This window comes from Pogona vitticeps, chromosome 1 (assembly GCF_051106095.1).
Source record: "Pogona vitticeps strain Pit_001003342236 chromosome 1, PviZW2.1, whole genome shotgun sequence".
Classification (NCBI taxonomy): Eukaryota; Metazoa; Chordata; class Lepidosauria; order Squamata; family Agamidae; genus Pogona; species Pogona vitticeps.
In genome coordinates this window covers 204,198,793-204,219,501 of record NC_135783.1, presented here as the reverse complement: position 1 = coordinate 204,219,501, position 20,709 = coordinate 204,198,793, and the positions used below count along the sequence as shown (strand labels likewise).

At 42.5% G+C, this 20,709-nt stretch overlaps 1 protein-coding gene across 4 annotated transcripts in view; it reads right to left on the bottom strand.

Annotated features, from left to right (window-relative positions):
- The window catches only part of FASTKD1 (FAST kinase domains 1), a 61,249-nt gene that overhangs the window by 32,056 nt on the left and 8,484 nt on the right, over positions 1 to 20,709 (bottom strand). For all 4 annotated transcript variants that reach the window (XR_013545732.1, XM_072981584.2, XM_020789442.3 and 1 more), the window contains exons 3-7: positions 19,680 to 19,748; positions 14,909 to 15,034; positions 12,107 to 12,505; positions 10,396 to 10,506; positions 8,529 to 8,660 (exon numbers count right to left, since the gene is read on the bottom strand). Coding sequence is in view for 3 of the 4 variants with exons in the window: in XM_072981584.2 (XP_072837685.2) it covers positions 8,529 to 8,660; positions 10,396 to 10,506; positions 12,107 to 12,505; positions 14,909 to 15,034; positions 19,680 to 19,748 (837 nt within the window). In the remaining variant the exon portion in view is untranslated. The remainder of the gene's footprint in view (positions 1 to 8,528; positions 8,661 to 10,395; positions 10,507 to 12,106; positions 12,506 to 14,908; positions 15,035 to 19,679; positions 19,749 to 20,709) is intronic.

The window sequence follows — 20,709 nt, the reverse complement described above, 5'->3', positions numbered from 1 at the left end:
CCCACAAAGATAACATGTCGTCTCAAAGCTTCGGTACTCGATCTGTTATTAAAAGTTCTGTCAAGTACTTTGCCACAGTCAAACAGGATCAGTCCACAATTATTTAGTTCATCAGCAATTCCCAGGCACAGTCTTATTTTTCTGACCTTGGCACGGTCCAGCCAGAGTTAGTTTCGCTTTTAGGCTAGTTCATTAAAATAGGACCGTGCTTCAAAAGATTTGCCGCTTCTAAGCTTTCTTTCGGTCTTATCTCTTTTATCAGTTCATTAGCTTAAAAGGCTCCAAGTTTTATTTATTATTGTCCATTTTTAACTGCAATCATCAGCTCTCCTCTTTCCTCGGACATTCCGGAGTACTCACTGCTTTTTGTCACCAAGATGGCGCTTCCGTTCCAGCTTGTGCCTCGTGGATCTCTTCAGAGGGAAAAAAGACAGGCCGCCGCCCCTCAATTCTTCCTCCGATGCCCACGTTCGGTCCAGAAGAACTTCTCCTAGCTCTTCCTCCACCCTTTTGGTCCCTTAAGGGTGCCAAGCTGGTCGGTTTTCGGCATTCCTCAGGAGCTTCACCCGAGTGCAGCCAAACAGTGCAGTGACAAGCTCCGCCCCATTTTATTTATTTGATTTAGTTTCACTGATGTTAGATACCATTGCCAAACAATCATAAAAATTCTCTTTAAATCTTATAGACATGGATTTCACTGTTCTTACATTCCATATTCCATCTCTCAGTGTTTATTACTTCCCTCATATCATGTTCCCATAAAACTCTCAGGGGATCCTGTTGATCTTCTGCTTCAATTAATATTTTGTAAATTTTACTTACTATACCTTTCAAAGCTTTGTTTTCTGCTAGATTTTCCTTTTGTAATAACATTTCCTCAAACTTTGTAACTTCCTTATATTTACAATTTTTCCTCAACCAGTCTTTTGTCCAATTCTCTAACTGCTACACACTGAATCATGACAACTTCTCCCGTTCTAAAATGTTTTTATTTGTTCTTTACTCCCCATCCTTTCTATCCAATCCTTTAATCTGAATACTTGCCGTCTTCTTAACACACACTCCAGATTTTTCAGATTCCTAGGAAAGATTTCCAGTTCAGTCACTGAACATAAAGGTGATACAGTGGTGCCCCGCATAGCGACGATAATCTGTTCCGAAAAAATCGTCGCTATATGGATTTGTCGCTATTCGGGACTAAAAACCCCATAGAAACGCATTAAAACATGTTTAATGCGTTCCTATGGGGAGAAAACTCACCTTTAAGTGAAAATCCGCCATCCGGCCGGTGCCTCTAAAGCGAGGCAACACAGCGGGCGGCAATTTTGGAACTGCCGATCAGCTGTGCTTCGGCCGCTCTCTCTCTCTCCACCCCTTGCAGGTCCAGCCTGGGCAGGGAGACCGAGGCACCATGCCGCCACGGCCAGGGTGACTGAGTCTCCCTGCCCAGGCTGGAGTTGCGAGGGGAGAGAGAGAGAGAGAGAGAGAGAGTGCACCGAAGTCGGTGGGGGTTTGTAAAGCTGGCTTCCCGCGATGTTTGCAACCCCCCCATCAGCTGTGCTTCGGGCTGGCTCTCTGATGGGCGGGTGTTTGCAAAGATGGCGGGGAAGCCAGCTTCGCAAACCCCGCCGCCGCTCTCTCTTTCTCTCCCCTTGCAGGTCCAGCCTGGGCAGGGAGACTGAGGGACCGCGCGGTGGACCTGCAAGGGGAGAGAGAGAGAGAGAGAGAGAGAGAAAGAGCGCCCGTGCACTGAAGTCAGCAGGGGTTTGCAAAGCTGGCTTCCCTGAGATCTTTGCAAAACTCTGCCCATCAGCTGTGCTTCGGGCTGGCTCTCTCTTCCCTCCGAGAGCCAGCCCCCGCTGCCGCATGCTCTCTTTCTCTCCCCTTGCAGGTCCAGCCTGGGCGGGGAGACCGAGGCACCGCGCCGCTACGGCCAGGGTGGCGGCGGGGTGCCTCAGTCTCCCTGCCCAGGCTGGACCTGCAAGGGGAGAGAGAGAGAGAGAGCGCCCTGAAGTACAGCTGGTCGGTGGGGGTTTTTTAAGCTGGCATCCCGCAATCTTTGGAAACCCCCGCCCATCAGCTGTGTTTCAGGGCTCGCTCTCTCCACCCCGCAACACAGCTGATCAGCGGGGCCTTTGGGATGATAGTGGGGAAGCAATGCGATCGGTTTTTTGATCTCAAAATCCGCATCGCTATGCGGATTCGTTAAACAGGGTGCTCGTTAAGCGAGGCACCACTGTATTAGTGGACTGAACATATTCTTGTACTTATGCCAAATTAATACCATATTTTTCAGGAAAGGATTACCTTTTATTTTACCTCTATTTTTATTATATGTTTCAAAAATAATATTCTCAAAATTTAGATATACAGTCGTGCCTCGCTTTACAATTGCCCCGCATTACGACGGAACCACATTACGACAATCTTTTTGCGATCGCAAAACGATGGTCTAAATAGGGGTTTTTCGCTTTGTGATGATCGGTTCCCTGGACAGCTGATCGGCGGTTTCAAAATGGCCGCCGGTTAAATAAAATGGCTCCCCGCTGTTTTCTTGGACAGATTCCTTGCCGCACAGGCACCGAAAATGGCCACCCTATGGAGGATCTTCGCTGGACAGTGAGTTTCCAGCCCATTGGAACGCACTGAAAGGGTTTCAATGCGTTTCAATGGGCTTTTTATTTTCGCATTACGTTTTCATTCTACAGCAATTTCACTGGAACGAATTAACGTTGTAATGCGAGGCACCACTGTAGCTCAATTGACTCCAAACCCCACCATATTACTTTATTAGGATGTGCAATGATATATCCGATGTGTCTTAACTTATTGGCTACATAATAATTCTTTAAATTAGGAAGCCCCATCCCTCCTACCTTCTGAGCCTTATACCATCTCCTCTTGGTACTTCTTGCCTTTTTATCTCCATTACAAAACTTATTAATCATAAACTGCAAATCTTTAATATCTTCTTCAGGTAATTCTATTGGTAGCATCTTAAATAAAACATTAATCTTGGGTAAAATCATTTTAACCAGGGCTAGCCTGCCAAACCATGATAATTTGATTTTTCTTTAATCTTCCAATTTATTCTTCATTTCGCATTTCAATCTCTTGAATTTTTCTTCTCTTAATCCAGATACGTAGATTCTTTGGTATATGTAATCCTAAAACACTTAAATTCCCAAGCTTAATATTAAATTTTCCCCTGAATAGATCTTTTTCTTCCTTATTATAATTAACCATCATTATCTCTTATTTCCGCCAATTTACCTATAGCCTGGTTATCTCTCCAAACTCTGCTAAATGTAATTTTACCCCATCCATCACTCTTAAGGGATTGTCAATTGATAAAAGAATCATCTGCAAATAAACTAATTTTAGTCTTATCACTGGTCCCTATGCCACAGATTGAATTATCTTTCCTAATAGCATTCATTAACATTTCTATAACTATTGAGAACAAAACTGGGGAAAGGGGACACTTGTCTAGTACCCCAGCCAAGGGATATTTGTTCTGTTAGTTTGACCATCATTTACAATAACAAATAGGGAAGTTACTTACCTGTAAATAATAATAATTTATTGTCATTGTAAGTATATACACATACAATGAAATTCACAAACTCTGGTTCTTCAAGTGGCCATCTGTGAATTCACACTAATGGGTTTAATCTGCACCTGTGCAGAGGTCTCCAGAATATTCTAGAACTTTAGATACGTTCGCCAGGGACTGCCTCCTTAGTACACATGGTCCACCCATCGTGGCAATTATCTCAGTTCCGAAGAACAGCCCGCTGCTGCATCAAAGGTGAGATAGACGTTACGGACAGAGGGGAAGACAGGCAGGAAGCGTGAATTCAGATGACCACATGAAGAATTAGAGTTACAGGTAAGCAACCTCTCTTTCTTCTTCGTGGTCTCTGTGAATGCACACGAACAGGTGATTAAGTTGACTGACTGGAGAGGAGGGACGTCACAGAAGAACAGAAGAAAGTACAGCTCTACCAAACGCTGCATCTTACTTGGCCCTGACATCAAGGCAGTAATGAGTGGCAAATGTGGATGGTGTTGCCCAAGTAGCAGCTTTACAAATGTCCAGGAGTGGTACTCCACGAAGGAAAGCCGTGGAAGTAGCTAGACCCCTGGTAGAATGAGCCTTAATGCCTGTAGGCAGAGGCTTTTTAGCGAGCTGGTATGCCAACTTTATGGTCGTAACAATCCAGCAGGGGACAGTTTGAGCTGAGATACGAGAACCTCTACAAGGGAGGTGTGAAGTCACAAAAAGTCTCTTGGATTTGTGGTAGGAGGAAGCCCATGAGATATAAAATGCAAAGGCTCATCTGACATCCAACGTGTGCAAGGATCGCTCGAGGTCAGTCGTAGGTGATGGAAAAAAGGTAGGTAGAATGATAGGTTGGGTGAGGTGAAAGTCCGATACAATCTTTGGAAGAAAGGAAACATCAGGAAAAATGGTAACCATATCTGGGTGGAATTGGAGGAATGGAGGGTCTACTCAAAGAGCAACTGGTTCAGAAGCTCTGCGAGCGGAGGTAATGGCTACTAGGAAGAGAGCCTTCAGGGAGAGGAAGTGCTCTGATGTAGTAGCAAGCGGTTCAAACAGGGAACGGGTAAGACATTGAAGAACAGTATGTAACAACCATTGTGGAGGTGGGGGAGGTGCGAAAGGTCGCATATAGGAGACACCTTTAAGGAAGAGTTTTAACATAGGATGACAGAAGAGCAAAGCTGCAGTGGAATCTTGAGGTTGATGCGCTATAATCGCCGAAACATAAACCTTGAGAGTAGAGACGGAGAGTTGTTTGTGAAAAAGATGAGACAGGAACTCAAGGACTGCCTCAAGAGTAGTTGGATAGGTTGGAAGATGATGTGGGAGTGCAAATTTCATGAAAGCAGCCCATTTATAGGAATAAAGTTGTGTCGTAGCAGGTTTTCAGGCATTAGCCAAGATGGTATTTATCAAGGTTGAGTGTTGAGATCAAGGTGGTGAGTCCTGCCTTGATGCTGAGAGAGGCGGTGAGGAACGAGAGGCAGTCAGAGTTAATCTGTGGAGATGGCTCTGAGCATGGTGAACCACGGTTGCCTGGGCCATCAGGGAACAATGAGGATTCTGTTGGAGCGATCTTGATGGATTTTGGCTATTGTTCTGAGAAGAAGAGGGATGGGTGGGAAGAGATAAATGAGGTGTGTGGTCCAAACAGCCATAAGCGCATCTCCTAGAGAGCATAGTGGGTTCTACAGTAAGCAAAGAAGCTTTAACAAGAGCACGGGATCATTTTGGTACCGTGAGATGTTCTTGGAGAGGCTCGGGATGGGTCCTCTTACAAGGTCTGTGGGACTTCAGTACTGGAGGAGGCGGTACGGTATCATTGTCAGACGAGGTATAATAATAATCATGAAACCGGTATCAAGGAGGTGAAGAACCAGACATGTCAGACAGATAATAATATCAATGTCAAGAGAAATCTGGGTTCAATGCAGAACTCGGTATCAGGCTGATAGTACCAATAAGCTCGATGCCAAGAGCGCTTAAGTGGAGGCTCATAATACAGTCTGGGTTCGTAGAGCATAACCCGCTTCGAGTAGCTGGATCGAGAGAGAGGCTCTCAAGATGCCAAAGGCCCCGTTGGACTCGAGGGGTGCATTGGATAGGCATCAGAATGGCAAGTATCAGGCATATGATGAGTCTTCCTTAGCTGCTCATGCGGGGGTGATATGCTGGGTACAGCAGACAGCGACTCAGAATCACCAACAGATATGGAGCAACCTGTAGATTTGGGGCTCGAAAGTGCCGACTGAGAAATGACAGTGACCTCAGCCGAGGTGATTGCCGAAGATGGAGATTGTGCAAGTAGTGGTTGACCAGAAGGTGGTAAGAAGGTCTCATGTGGAGGGTCAAGACAAACTGTAGGCTGGTCCGATAGAGGGACCGTCTCCAGTACCAAGGTATGTTTAGAGTGCCGAGAGTCGGAAGATGATTTCTTTGATGTCTTAGGCTTAGGGCGCTCCGATGTTGAGAGAGAGGAGTCAGTAGTGGGGTGGATTTTGCTGAAGTCGAAGACTTAGGTTTCAAAGTCGATTTAGGTTTAGACTTGGGATCGACTTAGAAATTGGAGAAGCGGCTGGTAATCCCGGAGATCTTTAGGAGGCTGGGAAATTTGAGAAGATTCCATAGTTTGAGTTGGTTGAAGAGAACGTTTCCAGATAAATGATCTAAGACGCTGTTGTCTGAGTTTAAGAGCCTGTTTAGTGAACTTTTTACAAAACTGGCAAGTGGATGATTGATGAGTCTTCCAGGCAGAAGAGGCAAAGAATGTGGCCGTCTGTGAGAGGAATCTTATTGGAGCACGAGGTGCACTTTTTAAATGGGGGAAGAGGTGCCATAAATGGCAGGGAAGGGGGAAAGGGGGCGGTCCGTTTAGGGAGAAATAAGTTCAAATTCTCTTACAATTCTCTCCTTGCTGATTATAGCTGAAATGAAGCAAGTGGCAAACGGAGCTTGACAAGAGGAGAAACCTCAGACCACGTGTACTAGGGGGGCGACCCCTGGCGAACGTATCTAAAGCTCTTGAATATTCCAGAGACCTCTGCGCAGGCACAGATTAAACCCACTAGTGTTGCATTCACAGAGACCATGAAGAAGAAGCAGTGTTTGATGAATATAATTGCCCTATGACACCTCTAAAATTTTGCCCAAATCCTAATATTTAAATTATGATTTTCAATGTTGGCCATTCCACGTAGTCAAAGGCCTTGAAAATATCTAATGAAATTATACCAGTTTTCAACTTTTGTTTTCCTATTGTTTAGGCATCCTTCAGTCTCGACAGACTATGGAAACGTGCTCACAGCGTCTAGTGTGGCGGAGAAGGACAATTAGAGAGCGACCACCCCTTCCACACTGAAGACAAATACAATCTGTCCCCTGTCCAGCTCCATGATTTTGCTGCTTTCGGGATTGCCTCTTTGCCTCGGCCTGTTGGACAAGTGTCTCTTCAAATTGGGAGAAGCCATGCTGCACCGCCTGCCTCCAGGCTCAACACTCAGATGTCAAACTTTCCCATCTGTTGAGGTCTATTCCTAAGGCCTTCAGATCCTGCTTGCTGATGTCCTTGTATCGCAGCTATGGTCTCCCTCTGGGGCAATTTCCCTGCACTAATTCTTCATACAGGAGATCTTTTGGAATCCAACCATCAGCCATTCTCACAACATGCCCAAGCCAACGTAGACATTGCTGTTTTAGTAATGTGTACACGCTAAACATTCCAGCTCGTTCTAGGACTGCTCTCTTTGGAACTTTGTCCTGCCAGATGATACCAAAAATGCGTCGGAGAGAACACATATGGAATGTGTTCAGCTTCATCTCCTGCCATGCACAAAGGGTCCAGGAATCACTGCAGTACAGGAGTGTACTCAGGACACAGGTTCTATAGACCTGGATGTTGGTATATGCTGTCAGCTTCTTGTTAAGCCATACTTTCTTTGTGAGTCTAGAGAACATGGTAGCTACTTTGCCAATGCGTTTATCCAGGGAAGAGTATCAGAGATCGTTGAGCCAAGGTACACAAAGTCATGAACAACCTCCTATTATGTGTATGATATTTAAAACTCCTCAGCAAATTGGCCATTTGTTTCCCTACTACAAAGCCACATTGATCCTCTTTAATATACAGTACTTATCAATATATTTATTCATCCTGGTTGCCAGTATTGCAGTAAATGCCTTTGCATTTTGATTAAACAGAGAGATAGGTCTATATGCTTCTAGGTCCGTTAAGTCTTTATTCTTTTTTGCTATTAATATAATTAATGAATGCTTCCATGATGCTGGAATCGCATCTCCCTTCATTATATTATTATAGACAGTTTCTAATTTGGGTAACAGCATCGTTCTGAATGTCTTATTATACTCTGGTCCTAACCCATCAGCTCCTGGTATTTTGCCCCATTTTAACTTGTTAATTACTTCTATTTCTTCCTTTCTTACAGGCTATTCCATTAAATCTCTATCTCCCTCGAGTCTGATCCCTACATTTTTCTCAACATAATTCCTCACACTTTCTTTTGTGGGTTTGCCCTCTGCATATAATATTTCATGTTCTGAAAGTCACTATCAGAGGGCCCACAGTTACTGCTTTGGGAAGCACAGCAGGCACATACTCTACAAAAGTAACACACGCCACATGTAGATACATTCTATTTTTATCTACTGTAGAAGTCTTAGATCCTGCCTAGTTTCTAACAAATTGTAAGTGGTCAGCAGCAAATAGATATCTGAGTGATAGTTATGTCACCTTTTCAAGCGTTCTTTGAACAAAAAGGCAAAGTGTCCTGAAGAAATGTGTCACAATTTTGGCAAAGTTAAACAGCTTTGAAAATGGCTGGTGCTGGGATGGAAGGATATGCAAAGCCTTTGACTCAGTGACTGAAGAAAGCGGAGCTATAAACTGAATAAAGAAACAAACATGCTTAATGGAATGTATTTGCAATAAAATGTTCTTTCTTACCCAATTAGCAACTGTTGTAATTTGGAGTACAGGTCACGATAGGGAAAATGTAGTGTAGTTACAATATATGTCACTCTGGCCAGTTCAGATGGTTTATACAAATCCAAATGTTTGTGAAGGAGGGAAGCAATCCTGGAACCAAAAAGAGTTCACAGTAAATTTCACTGTAAATTTCAATCTAAATTTTCAGTGTCATATCTTCAGAAAACGTCCTAGATTTTTATCCCAAAATGCACATGCAACAATTTAAAAGACAGATCCTTAAGGCTTAAATCATATTACTACTTCTAATTAAAAGATAACCACCAGATTGCTGGGATTTATATAAATGCTGACAACATTCAGCACTTGACTAGCTGGTCTGCTCTAGCTGGCATTGCTAACAAGAATTATGGCTCAATCATTTGCAACAGGCTTTTAAGCACAAGATCTTAAAAGTCAGGCTGCATGGGATCCACAAGTGCTTTCAGGCACACAGGGCCTACGTTACATGTATGGTTATGTCAATGATCCTGAACCAAGTGAACATATCTATGTTGTTGTTGTTTAGTCGTTAAGTCATCCCCGACTCTTTGTGATCCCATGGACCAGAGCACTCCAGGTCCTCCTGTCTTCCATTGCATTCTCGGAGTTTGGCCAAATTCATTTTGGTAGCTTCGATGACACTGTCCAACCATCTCATTCTGTCGTCCCCTTCTCTTTTTGTTGACTATGAGGGCTACTCCATTTCTTCTATGGGATTCTTGGCCGCAATAGTAGAGATGATAATCGTCTGAATTGAATTCGCCCATTCCCGTCCATTTTAGTTCACTAATGCCCAGGATGTCAATGTTTATTCTTGCCATCTCCTGTTTGACAACATCCAGCTTACCAAGGTTCATAGATCTTACATTCCAGGTTCCTATGCAGTATTTTTCTTTGCAGCATCGGACTTTCCTTTCACTTCCAGGCACGTCCGCAGCTGAGTGTCCTTCCGGCTTTGGCCCAACCACTTCATTTGCTCTGGAGCTACTCATACTTGTCCTCCGCTCTTCCTCAGTAGCATGTTGGACGCCTTCTGGCTCATCTTCCAGCATCATATCTTTTAGCCTTTTGTTTCTGCCCATGAAGTTTTCTTGGCAAAGATACTGGAGTGGCTTGCCAGTTCCTGCTCCAGATGGATCGCATTTAGTCAGAAGTCTCGACTATGACCTGTCCGTCTTGGGTCTCCCTGAACAGCATAGCTCATAGCTTCTCTGAATTACTCAAGCCCCTTTGCTACGACAAGGCAGCAAACTGTGAAGGGGATTACCCATGTACAGTGGGGTCTTGACTTAAGAACGGCTTGAGTTAAGAACATTTTGACTTAAGAACCATTCTCATAGGAAAATATTGACTTGACTTACATACTTAGATTTGAGTTAAGAACTGAAAAAAAACACGTGGGAGGCAGGGAAAGTGCAAAATTTGAACTTTCAGTTAACTGTTGGCCAGTGAAAAGGGTGCCTGTCTGTTTCCTCACTCCTCCCAGCGTTTAGCGAGTGGATTGGGAGTCTTCAGACTGCCTGGTACTGCCTGGACTGTATTTTCCCTGCCTTCCCTGAACCTTTCTTGACCTAAGAAAAAAAGAAACAAAATATCCCCTTCTAGTGGTCGAAGGCGGAATAGCAGCTTCCCATTAGTTTCTATGGACGGAAAAGAGCAAATACGGATCAAATGGTTTTCAATGCATTCCTATGAGAAATGCAGATTTGACCTGAGAACATTTTGACCTGAGAACCACCTTCCAATACGGATTAAGTTCTCAAGTCAAGACCCCACTGTATATACCCCTGTAAATGATACTTAAAACTGGGCATAAAGTTATAGTTTTATATTAAAGGTTTACTTTTTAATCAGCTGAGAATTTTTGTATCCCATTGCTTGCATAGCTTCCATGATGTTTAATATTTGCCAGTGTTCAAGCTCATCTGCTACAAGTATAGCAGTTTCAATTAACCTGAAAGAAAAACAAATAAATAATGCACTTCTACAATAAGTCATTTGTACAGTGAGCAGAATTATGAATATCATTCATTTCAGGGAGGGGAGGCAAGAGAAGGAAGTGTGCTAGGAACAATGGGAACAGAAAAGGAAGGGTATAACTATATTTTAAGGCCACAGTTGTTCTGTCCTAGAGCACTTGTGCAATTTCCCACCACACAAACTCTTGTCCCTTGTCCACGCTTGAACAAAGAGGCATCTCAAACTTCATACAAGACTGGGAACCAGTCAGGAGGTTGTGCAAAGCAAATGCCAGGAAGCACAATGCAGTGGATGCTCTGCAAATCAGGTGCTAGTCAAGAGTCCCTGCACAAGTCCATCTTCTCCACCAGCTGCTTCCAGCTTCCACCAGATGACTCTTCCCCTCCCTTTCACTAAGATCTTATGGAACTCTACTACAGAATACAATCTTGGCCTTTATAATTACACTGTACTATGTGTGGTTTCCTGGCTTTTGACTTAATTAAGATTAAGTATGTGGAGCTCCAGATATTTTCTATCTATCTGTCTGTCTGTCCATCTGTTCATATGTCTAACAATATTTAGTTATTTATTACTTGGTAATCTAACAGTTATCTATTTTATTATTATTTTATTATTTTTATTTAGTTATCTATTCCACTAGGGCTGTGCGTGAGACTAGGCAAAAAGGGAGGCAAAAGGGGCAGACAGCATATCCCGGACATGTTCCTGTGATTAAAAGGGGTTTCATTTGAAAGCATAATTCCAGTTGTTTCTATGGGCAAGAGTTATGTTTGCCTCTCACGTTTTAGACAAAGCTAACAGCATTGGGATCCCTATGTCACAGTGAGCGCAGGAAGACATCAACATGAACCACATCATTTAGTACAAGAGATGTTTTTGGAACAAGAAATTATTATTTGACAACATAGTCCTAGATCAACTACCTTTATCAACAGCTGTATGCTGAGATACTACTGAATTTACAATACTGTAAGATGCTCAGTCAGTTCAAACAGATAAAGGAAATAGGGCATCAGCACCATCTATTTTGGTTCTGTGCTACTGTCTAGATCCCCAGAGCCATGGGGAGCTCTTGAACATCTTCATCAGGGCCTTGTTATTTCTCCATGCAGCTCTTGAATGACCTTCAGGCTTCTCAAGGAGCTTTGGGGGCAAGAGAATGCAGCTTGCATGTGTACTTTAGTCACAGCTTATGACCGACTCTCAGAATCTCCAGGAACTTGCATTAAGCCTGAGAAAGAAGCTCAACAAGGCCTTTGATATGGTTCTATAAGCACAGACCTTCATCTACAACACATCAGAACAGCCCTCTCAACACACACACAATGAATTGTGGTAAAGGAAGACAATAGCATGTGGCCGAGCAAGAGCCGTTATGTGTAAACTAACTCAGAGGATAACTCAAGAGCTGCAATCTCCTTTCATTGTTCGGCAGGATGAAATGACTGTGGAATAATGCATCAATACAAGCATAATCAATTAATTTCTCCATTGTTTAACTAACTGTGGCAAATTCTTATGTGGAAAAAACTATACTCATATACATCAAATAGGCCAACAGAAAAACTTACTGTTCTCTAACCTCTGGTCCTGCTATGGGTGCAAAAGATTCAAATAGCTTTGTGAAGCTCACAGGATCATAGCAATCATTCATCTGCTCCATCATTTTCTGTTTAACAATTAATTTAAATTCAGTACTGGTGAATTGTAGACTCTGGTAAAGTTGAAGGATGATAACTATATCATTAACATGTAGCTTGTCTGCATTCTGGAGAAAAACTTTATTACATTTATCCAGCAATGGCCGATGTAATAGTCTGACATTGCAGAGGAATTGTACAAATCGCCTGGCATGGTTCAAGTGAACGATTCCGTGGATCTCCAAAAGAAACATTGCCTTCTGTATTAACCGATCCCGGAGATTCCATGAAATAACACTGGATATGTTGACCATCAGTATGGAGAAAATTCTGAAAATATACAATAGATTAATTGTGTGGGTTTTTTGTGAAGAAATGTATCAACATTGCACTGAGAAACAAATTAAAAAATAAAGACGGCATTAGCTGCATTTTGGCAGAACGGGACCAACTGCCTTCCTTTGAAATTTGAAACAGGTAAAAATCAAACAAAATTCTTCTTTTAACAATAGTTAAATGAACTTATTACAATCTACTCAGTTGTTTTTAATACTAAAAGAAATTACTTTTCAAAGCAACCGAATTACTTTCTTTCATATTTAAGTCAGAGGCCCATAGTAGCTCAGACTGCACTCCTACACCCACATACAGAACTAAATCTTGTTGACAAAAATGGGACTTAATTTCAAGTGAACACATTCAGTATTATGCTCCAAGAATCTGATTTGTAAACCACTGTGTTCCGGTTTAAATCTTACCCATCAAATTACTTGTTCATCCTCAGGAAGCCACTGTTAAATCTTTACAGTGATCGAGAGGGTGGTGGCCAACCAGCTGCAGGCATGCCTGGAGGAGCAGGATTGCCTTGACCCATTCCAGCCTGGATTCAGGCCTTGGTGAGGTACTGAGATGGCACTGGTCACGCTGCAGAATGACCTTCCAAGAGAGGCTGACAGGGGCGGTTGTACCCTGTTGGTTCTCCTTGAGCTCTCAGTGGCTTTTGATCCTGTCGACCACAGTATCCTCCTGCACGGGCTCTTGGAGACTGGGATCAGGGGCCTAGTATTGTGCCTGTTCCGATCCTTCCTTGAGGACCAGAGAGTGCAGCTTGGGGATAATGTGTCATTTCCTTGGACCTTCACTTGCGGGGTTCCTCGGGGTCGTCATTCTCCCCAATGCTATTTAACATCTATGTGTGAAGTCACTGTGGGAGGTCATCAGGGGATTTGGAGAAAGGTGTCATCAGTATGCTGATGACACAACAATACTTATCTCTCTTTTACCATCTCTGCAGTGGATGCTGTCCGGATGCTTGAGTGATGCCCAGCTTTGGTACCGGAATAGACCAGGGCTTAGAGGCTCAAACTGAACCCAGACATGACAGGCTGTGCTTCTGGAGGGGGCCTAGCCTGGACAGCACTGCCCTCCCATTTAAGGACCTAGTTCGGAACCTGGGCATTCTCCTGGACCCAGCTCTTTCCTGAGATTCCCAGATCGCAGCTGTGTCCAGATCAGCCTTTATTCAGCTTAGACTGATCATCCTACAACCATCCCTACTTGGACAATGGCTCCCTCAGGAGAAATTAACAGATCATTGTCGATCTGGTAATTTCTCAGGTCGATTGCTGCAATGCTCCCTACATGGGGATTCCCTTGAAGCTGACCCGGAGACTTCAGTGGGTCCAGAATGCATGGGCCAGACTGGTGGTTGGTGAGATCAAATTTCAGTGCTGACTTGCCTCCACTGGTTACCCTTTGTGTCCCGGATCAGGGTCAAAGTCTTGATACTTATGTATAAAGCCCTTCACAGCTTGGGCCCACGTTATTTAACAGAGTAGAGTACCTCTCCCCAATGTCATCTGCTGAACTCACCAAAGCATCACAGGTGAAGCTCCTCCAGGTGGCTGCCCCAAAAGAAGTCCATAAATCATCTACAAGAGGCAGGGCCTTCTTTGCAGTGGCTCTAACTTGGTGGAACCAGCTCCTGGAGGACCTTCGCCTGGCACCCTCCTTGTTGATATTCAAGAGGCAACTGAAGACAGAGCTTTCCAGGGAGGCTTACTGCTAGGACCCTAGCTGAGTTGACCGCACATCTCCCTCTGGCTATTTTTATTTTTATTCTTTTTTTATTGCCATCATTGCTCTGGTGCCCCCTTCCATCACTTATGTGGTTAGATTGTTCATATTACTCTAGTTTATTATTTTATTTTCATTGTATGAGTTCTTATTGTAAACAGCCCAGAACAGTGCTTCAGCACTAATCAAAGCAATATACAAGTTAAAGTAAACAGCAAGTAAATAATAAATAAGTAATCCCATACTGAAACACGAAGGTGACCTTTGTGATCTCAGCAGGACTATGACAAGTAGACATATTTAAGATTCGGATACAGGATTCTAGAAATCATACCTGGAAATAATTTTTCTAAGGCCAAATAAGAAGAAACCCAGGGCCCAAGAATTCTCTCATTTTCTCAGATTCTCATACTGCCGATAACTGGGGACACAGAATGATGTAAACAGGCAACTAAGCTAATAAGGTTTTGATCATCAGACTCAAACAAACTGCAAAAATAGTATGTACAATGAAGTTCTTGTCAGACCCAGCTTCTTTTATTTAGATCAGCGCTCAGCTTACTTGAGAGCATAAGTGACTCAAACAGATCTTTTAAAAGCATAAGTACATAAAATACAAGAAACCTCAATCACATCTCATGTTAAGCTACTCCTTACCTTATATCGTCTATAGAATCCAAGTTCCTATTTACAATATCAGCTATACGACCTACAAGAGAACTTCTATGTAATTCTTGTTTATTTAGACTGAGTGCAAATTTAGACAGTGCAGGAAGGCTGAGTCTGGGAGGATAGAAAAGAAAATCTTGTTATTACACCTAAAACTTTACATTTGCAAATATGACAAATTTCAAGAAATATTCCTGAGTCGAAATTCACTGCTTACTTCCACTGTTTGTTAAGAAGACACAGATTATATATGGGTAAAAAGGCACAACACATTTAGTTTCGATATTTAAAGCAAACTGTACAAATAACATTTTAATATGCAGTTAGGTCCAGAAATAATTGGACATCAACACAATTTTCATAATTCTGGCTCTGTACTCCATCATCATAATGGATTTGAAATGAAACAACATAATGCAATTAAAGTGCAGACTTTTAACTTTAATTCAAGGGGTTGAACAAAAATATTGTATGAAACATTTAGGAATTGCAACCATTTTCATATTTCAGAGGCTCAAATGTAATTGGACAAATCAACACGATCATAAATAAAATGTTCATTTTATATACTTTGTCGAGAACCTTTTGCAGGCAATGACTGCTTGAAGTCTGGAACGCATGGGCATCCCCAAACACTGGGTTTTCTCCTTTGTGATGCTTTGCCAGGCGTAGACTGCAGTTGTCTTCAGTTGTTGTTTGTTTGCGGTTGTTTCTGCCTTAAGTTTTGTCTCCAGAAAGTGAAATGGATGCTCGATCCGGTTCTGATCAGCTGACTTACACTGCCACTGCAGAATATTCCACTTTGTTGCCTTAAAAGATTATAGGTTGCTTTTGAAATATGTTTTGGGTCATCCTCCATCTGTAAAGTGAAGCACTGTCCAATCAACTTTGCTGAATTTGGCTGAATCTGAGGAGACAACATACTCTTCCAAATTCATCCGGCTGCTTCTGTCTTCTGTCACATCATCAATACAGATTAGTGACCCGGTGCCATTGGAAACCATGCATGCCCGTGCCATCACACTGCCTCTACCATGTGTTATAGATGATGTGGTATGCTTCAGATCATGAGCCATTCCAAGCCTTCGCCATACTTTTTTCTTCCCATCATTCTAGTACAGGTTGATCTTAGTTTCATCTGTCCAAAAATGCTGTTCTAGAACTGGGCTGGATTTTAAAGATTTGGGGGGGGGGGGGCAAAGTGTATTATTGAGGCTTATGAATGGTTTGCATCTCGTGGTGAACCCTCTGTATTTGCTCTTGTGAAGTCTTCTCTTTATGCTACATCTGGATAATGATATACCTACCTTCCAGAAAGTGTTCTTCACTTGGCTGGATGTTGTGAAAGGGTTTTTCTTTACCATGGAAAGGGATCCGACGATCATCCACCACTGTTGTCTTCCATGGATGTCCAGGCCTTTTTGTGTTGCAGAGCTCAGTAGGGCGTTCTTTTTTTCTCAGAATGTCCTAAACTGTTGATCTGACCACCCCTAATGATCCTCCTAGCTCTCTGATGGATTTCTTCTTCTTCTGCAGCTTAAGCATGGCCTGTTTCACTTGCACTGAGAGCTCCTTTGAACTCATGTTGTGGGTTCACAGCAACAGCTTCCAAATGCAAATACCACACCTGGAATAACTCCAGGCCTTTTACCTGCTTAATTGATGATGAAATAACAAAGGAATAGCCCACACCTGTCTATGAAATGGCTTTTGAGTCAATAGTCCAATTACTTTTGGTCCCCTGAAAAAGAAGGGGCTACATATTAAGAGGCTGCCATTCCTAAACCATTCCTCCAATCTGGATGTGAAAACCCTCAAATTAAAGCTGAGAGACTGCACTTTAATCCCACATTCATTGCTCAACTTGCTTCAGTATCCAATTATTTCCAGAGCTAACTGAATATAGCACCTCCTCTTCTCCACTTTCATCTTCAGACAAGTAACACTTAGTTGTATTCTTATAAACTGCATTGTTATAAAAACCCACAATGCACTCCTCGTGCTTTAAGCCCTATCTCTCATTCTATGGTTCTTTCTACTGCAACCTATGCAACAGATGTCTAGGGTCCCAGTCAAGCAGTGGTGGCAACTAACAACGAATACACAAACACATGTTCTCTGCTTCCCCAGATAGGCAGGACTATGCCCCTGCTTTGACTTTAGATCCCAATATCTGTACCTACAAGCTTCCAGAACTCAGCACTTGAAGGTTTGGGGACACATAAAATAGCAACCATAGCCATATTCTTGTAATTTGTGGGATCTACAAAGAGTTTGAGTGAAGAGCCGCTGCCTATTTGTTCTTCATCTGAGTAGGAATGGAATAGAGCGGTTGTGGCAGGGCTGCTCAGGGGAAGAGGTGGCTTTTGGGTGCTGCACAGTGCCTTGCTGGCGTGGCAGAACAATATGAGACTGAAAAAAATACCAACTGTCTGTTGGTCAGACAGACCATGCAGCTCACTCCCACCCAGCTTTGCAGTAGTAGGTGTAAATTTGGCTTGCCTGCCTGGATTTCCCTTTTATAAATGGTGCACTGATGCTCTACGAGGCAGATGAGTTTTGCTGGGATTAGGCAAAACGCACACCTGTTGCAACCATGACTTCCAGCACTAAGCTTTTCTGCTTGCAAGTTGCCTTTGTTTCATCTCACTCCTTTGAATAAAGAGCCAAGTGATGCAGTGCAGACAAAAGGCTTCTGTTTTGCACTTGAGTTAGTTCTACCTCTGATCTCTTGGCTCCACCTTTGGTGGTGCCGTAATTCCGTGTCTGCCCCCCCCAGCATCAGTGGGCACCACTGACCGGTGGATAATCTGATCTGATTGGAGGAATGGGGAATGTAAACATAATTACAGTGGTGCCTCACTTAGCGAGCGCACCGTAGAACGACGAATCCACATAGTGAGGACGTTTTTGCGATCGCTAATGCGATCGCAAAGCGATGGCCTCTATGGCCGAAAATTGCATAGCGAAGGACGGTAAGCGTTTTGCTTACCAACCTTCGCTTTGAGACCCGCGAATCAGCTGTTCGGTGGCTCCAAAATGGCCGCCGGAAGCCCCGAAATGGCCACGCGCAGCGTTTTCGCGCTCTCGCTAAGCGAGGGGAGGGCGCGAAAATGGCTGCCGGCCATAGGGAAGCATCGCTCAACGGTGAGTTTCGGGGCCCATTGGAACGGATTAAACCAAGTTTAATGTGTTTCAATGGTTTTTTTCGTCTCGTTGAGCGATGTTTCCCATAGTGAGGGTTAATCCGGAACGGATTAACCTCGCTATGCGGGGCACCACTGTATAAGTAAGGCTGAGAAAGATGAAATAAACAGGAAAAGAGAAAAACCAAGTATGAGATTGACTGACTTCCAAAAGAAAGCCATGGTCTTGAGTTTGTAAGAGCTCAGAGAAACCGCTAGTGACTGGATCTTTCAGAATTCACTAATTCATAGGGTCACCATAAATTGAAAGTCACTTCAGAGTGTAGAGCAAGAACAATGTATATAACAAATAACTGTCGTGTGTTAATCATCTCTCTGACTGAGACACCCAGCTTCCTGTTAGGTATAAATCCAGCTGGGTCAATTGGAAATTTTTGTGCTGTGATCTTACACATATCTTTTTTGAAATAAGTTCAGTGGCATTTACTCCCAGAGAGTCAGAACATTATTTTTTAGTTCAGTTCTACATCAACTTGAGCTGCAATGAAAAGTGTTTCACTTCAGGTCAATAAAGGTTCAGTAAACAATTCAATGACATATCCAAGTGGTTTGCTTGAGAAGATTTAAATATAAGGTTTATTGTTTGCAATGATAATTCACAGAGTGATAGAGCAAGGTAGTCAAAGGCTGTTACTAAATATCAGAAATAAATATTATGCTGCATCAACGAAACAGAAAAAAATTATGTAGTTGACAAATACTAATTTGATCTATACAGCTTAATTCTAAGTGTACAAAGATTTACACAAGAGATGAAAACGCAAATAAATTTTAAAAGAAGAGGAATTAATAAATAATCACAGAACTGCCACTATGACTAATTAGCTACAAAGCTATGCATTTCTCATTGAGTTATTAAAAACAGAGAAATACAGAATTGTCTAATGTAATCTGATGGAACATGTATGTTAAACAAAGTCTTTTAACAAAGAGGAAGTAGGATTCGGCTATCATCTCTGCCTCTTGCTTCTCTGGACCAACCAGCTATTGAAAAGAGAGCACAAAAAACTGTACTGCAAAACCCATGGAATATAAATTATTCTAGATTTGGTGAAGGCAATGGATGTATCACACCAGCTGTTTTATTGTTTAGCTGAATTCTAATTCAAATATACACCTAATTTTGTTTTGGCTCAAAATACTGTACTTTAAGATAATACTTTAAGCTCTGTTCTAATTTGTGGACATAGGAAATGGTTTGTTTAGGGTTTTTGATTCAGAATTGGTCTGATTTCAGTTTATTTCCAAATAAATTTCCAAATAAGGAAATACTGCCTAAAGCTACAATTTAAAATCCTTTTGGAACCATAAAATGACTTGGTACATTCTAAAATAGGTAACAATCTCTGTTGGTACAATGGCCTGCAATGGAAGCCAGTATTAAGCCACATAGTTTAGGACTCTGGACACTTTAGCTCTGAAAAGAAAGATGAGATGTACACAATGCCAGAAAAGGCTATGCCTTCCAGAACTAACCTTGTGAAAAATACTATAACAGTGAGCTACGAACCATTCCATTTATAGAACAAAATCAAAATGAAAGATATACTTGCCCATCTAATCGTCTCCAGAGTTCCATGACCAGCTGCTCTATCAGCGAAGCATGGTCCTCAACGTTGAGCCTTCAAAAAGCCAAAAGATGAGTTAAACCATTCTGTTAATCTTACCACAAATACCAGGTTGTGAGCCCATATGTTTCCCTTTATTGAGCAATATAGAATGCTTAGAAGGGTGTTTGTCTGTAGCAAATGGCAGACTGCAGACCAGCACACTCTCATTCAACATTTCAAATATGTAAATCTGTCCCCCCCGCCACCATCCCATTGGCCCAATCTACAGTAGAACATGCCAGTAGGTAAAATCCTTCTCGTTTCTTGAGGCAGCTTTGCTTTTGCTTGATTACAGCTGTGAAATCTCAACTCCCCTTCCTGCCACTGTTTTGGCTTTTATTAATTTGGAAACAGCTTCTATAATTTGAGAGAAAACTCAAGTATATTTTTGAGATCTATCACAGGTACAGCAGTTCACTCCATGAACACATACATACTCAGTCCATGAGCTCATGGTCAGGGATAGTAAACAGGGATGCTTTGTGTGGAATTGGTAAATCACAAGCTAAACATGAGCCAACAGTGCGTTGTGGCGGCAAAAAAAAGTGAAACATCTACTAAGGAGTAGCAACAGAAAGGAAGTATCCAGATCAAAGAAAATAATAGCACCACTCCATTTTGCTTTGGTCTGACCTCACCTAGAGTATTGTGAGGGAACCTGGCATGTTTCGCCTGGAGATGACAAAACTAAGACCGTATGGCAGCTATCTTCATGGATTTAAAGAGCTGCCATATGGAAGATGGAACAGGCTTGTCTTTTAGCAGTTCAGGATGATAGAACCAGAAGTAACCGACTGAAAGGAACATTTGGAAGAAAATCCTAACAGTTAAAGCCATTCAACAGTGGAATCAACTGTCTCGGAGGGTGGTGGATTCTCCTCCATGGGAGATTTTTCTAAGCAGAGAGTTGGGTAAAGTGTACGGGATAAAGTGTAAACTCCACACCAGAATCAAAGAACATGAGAGACACTGC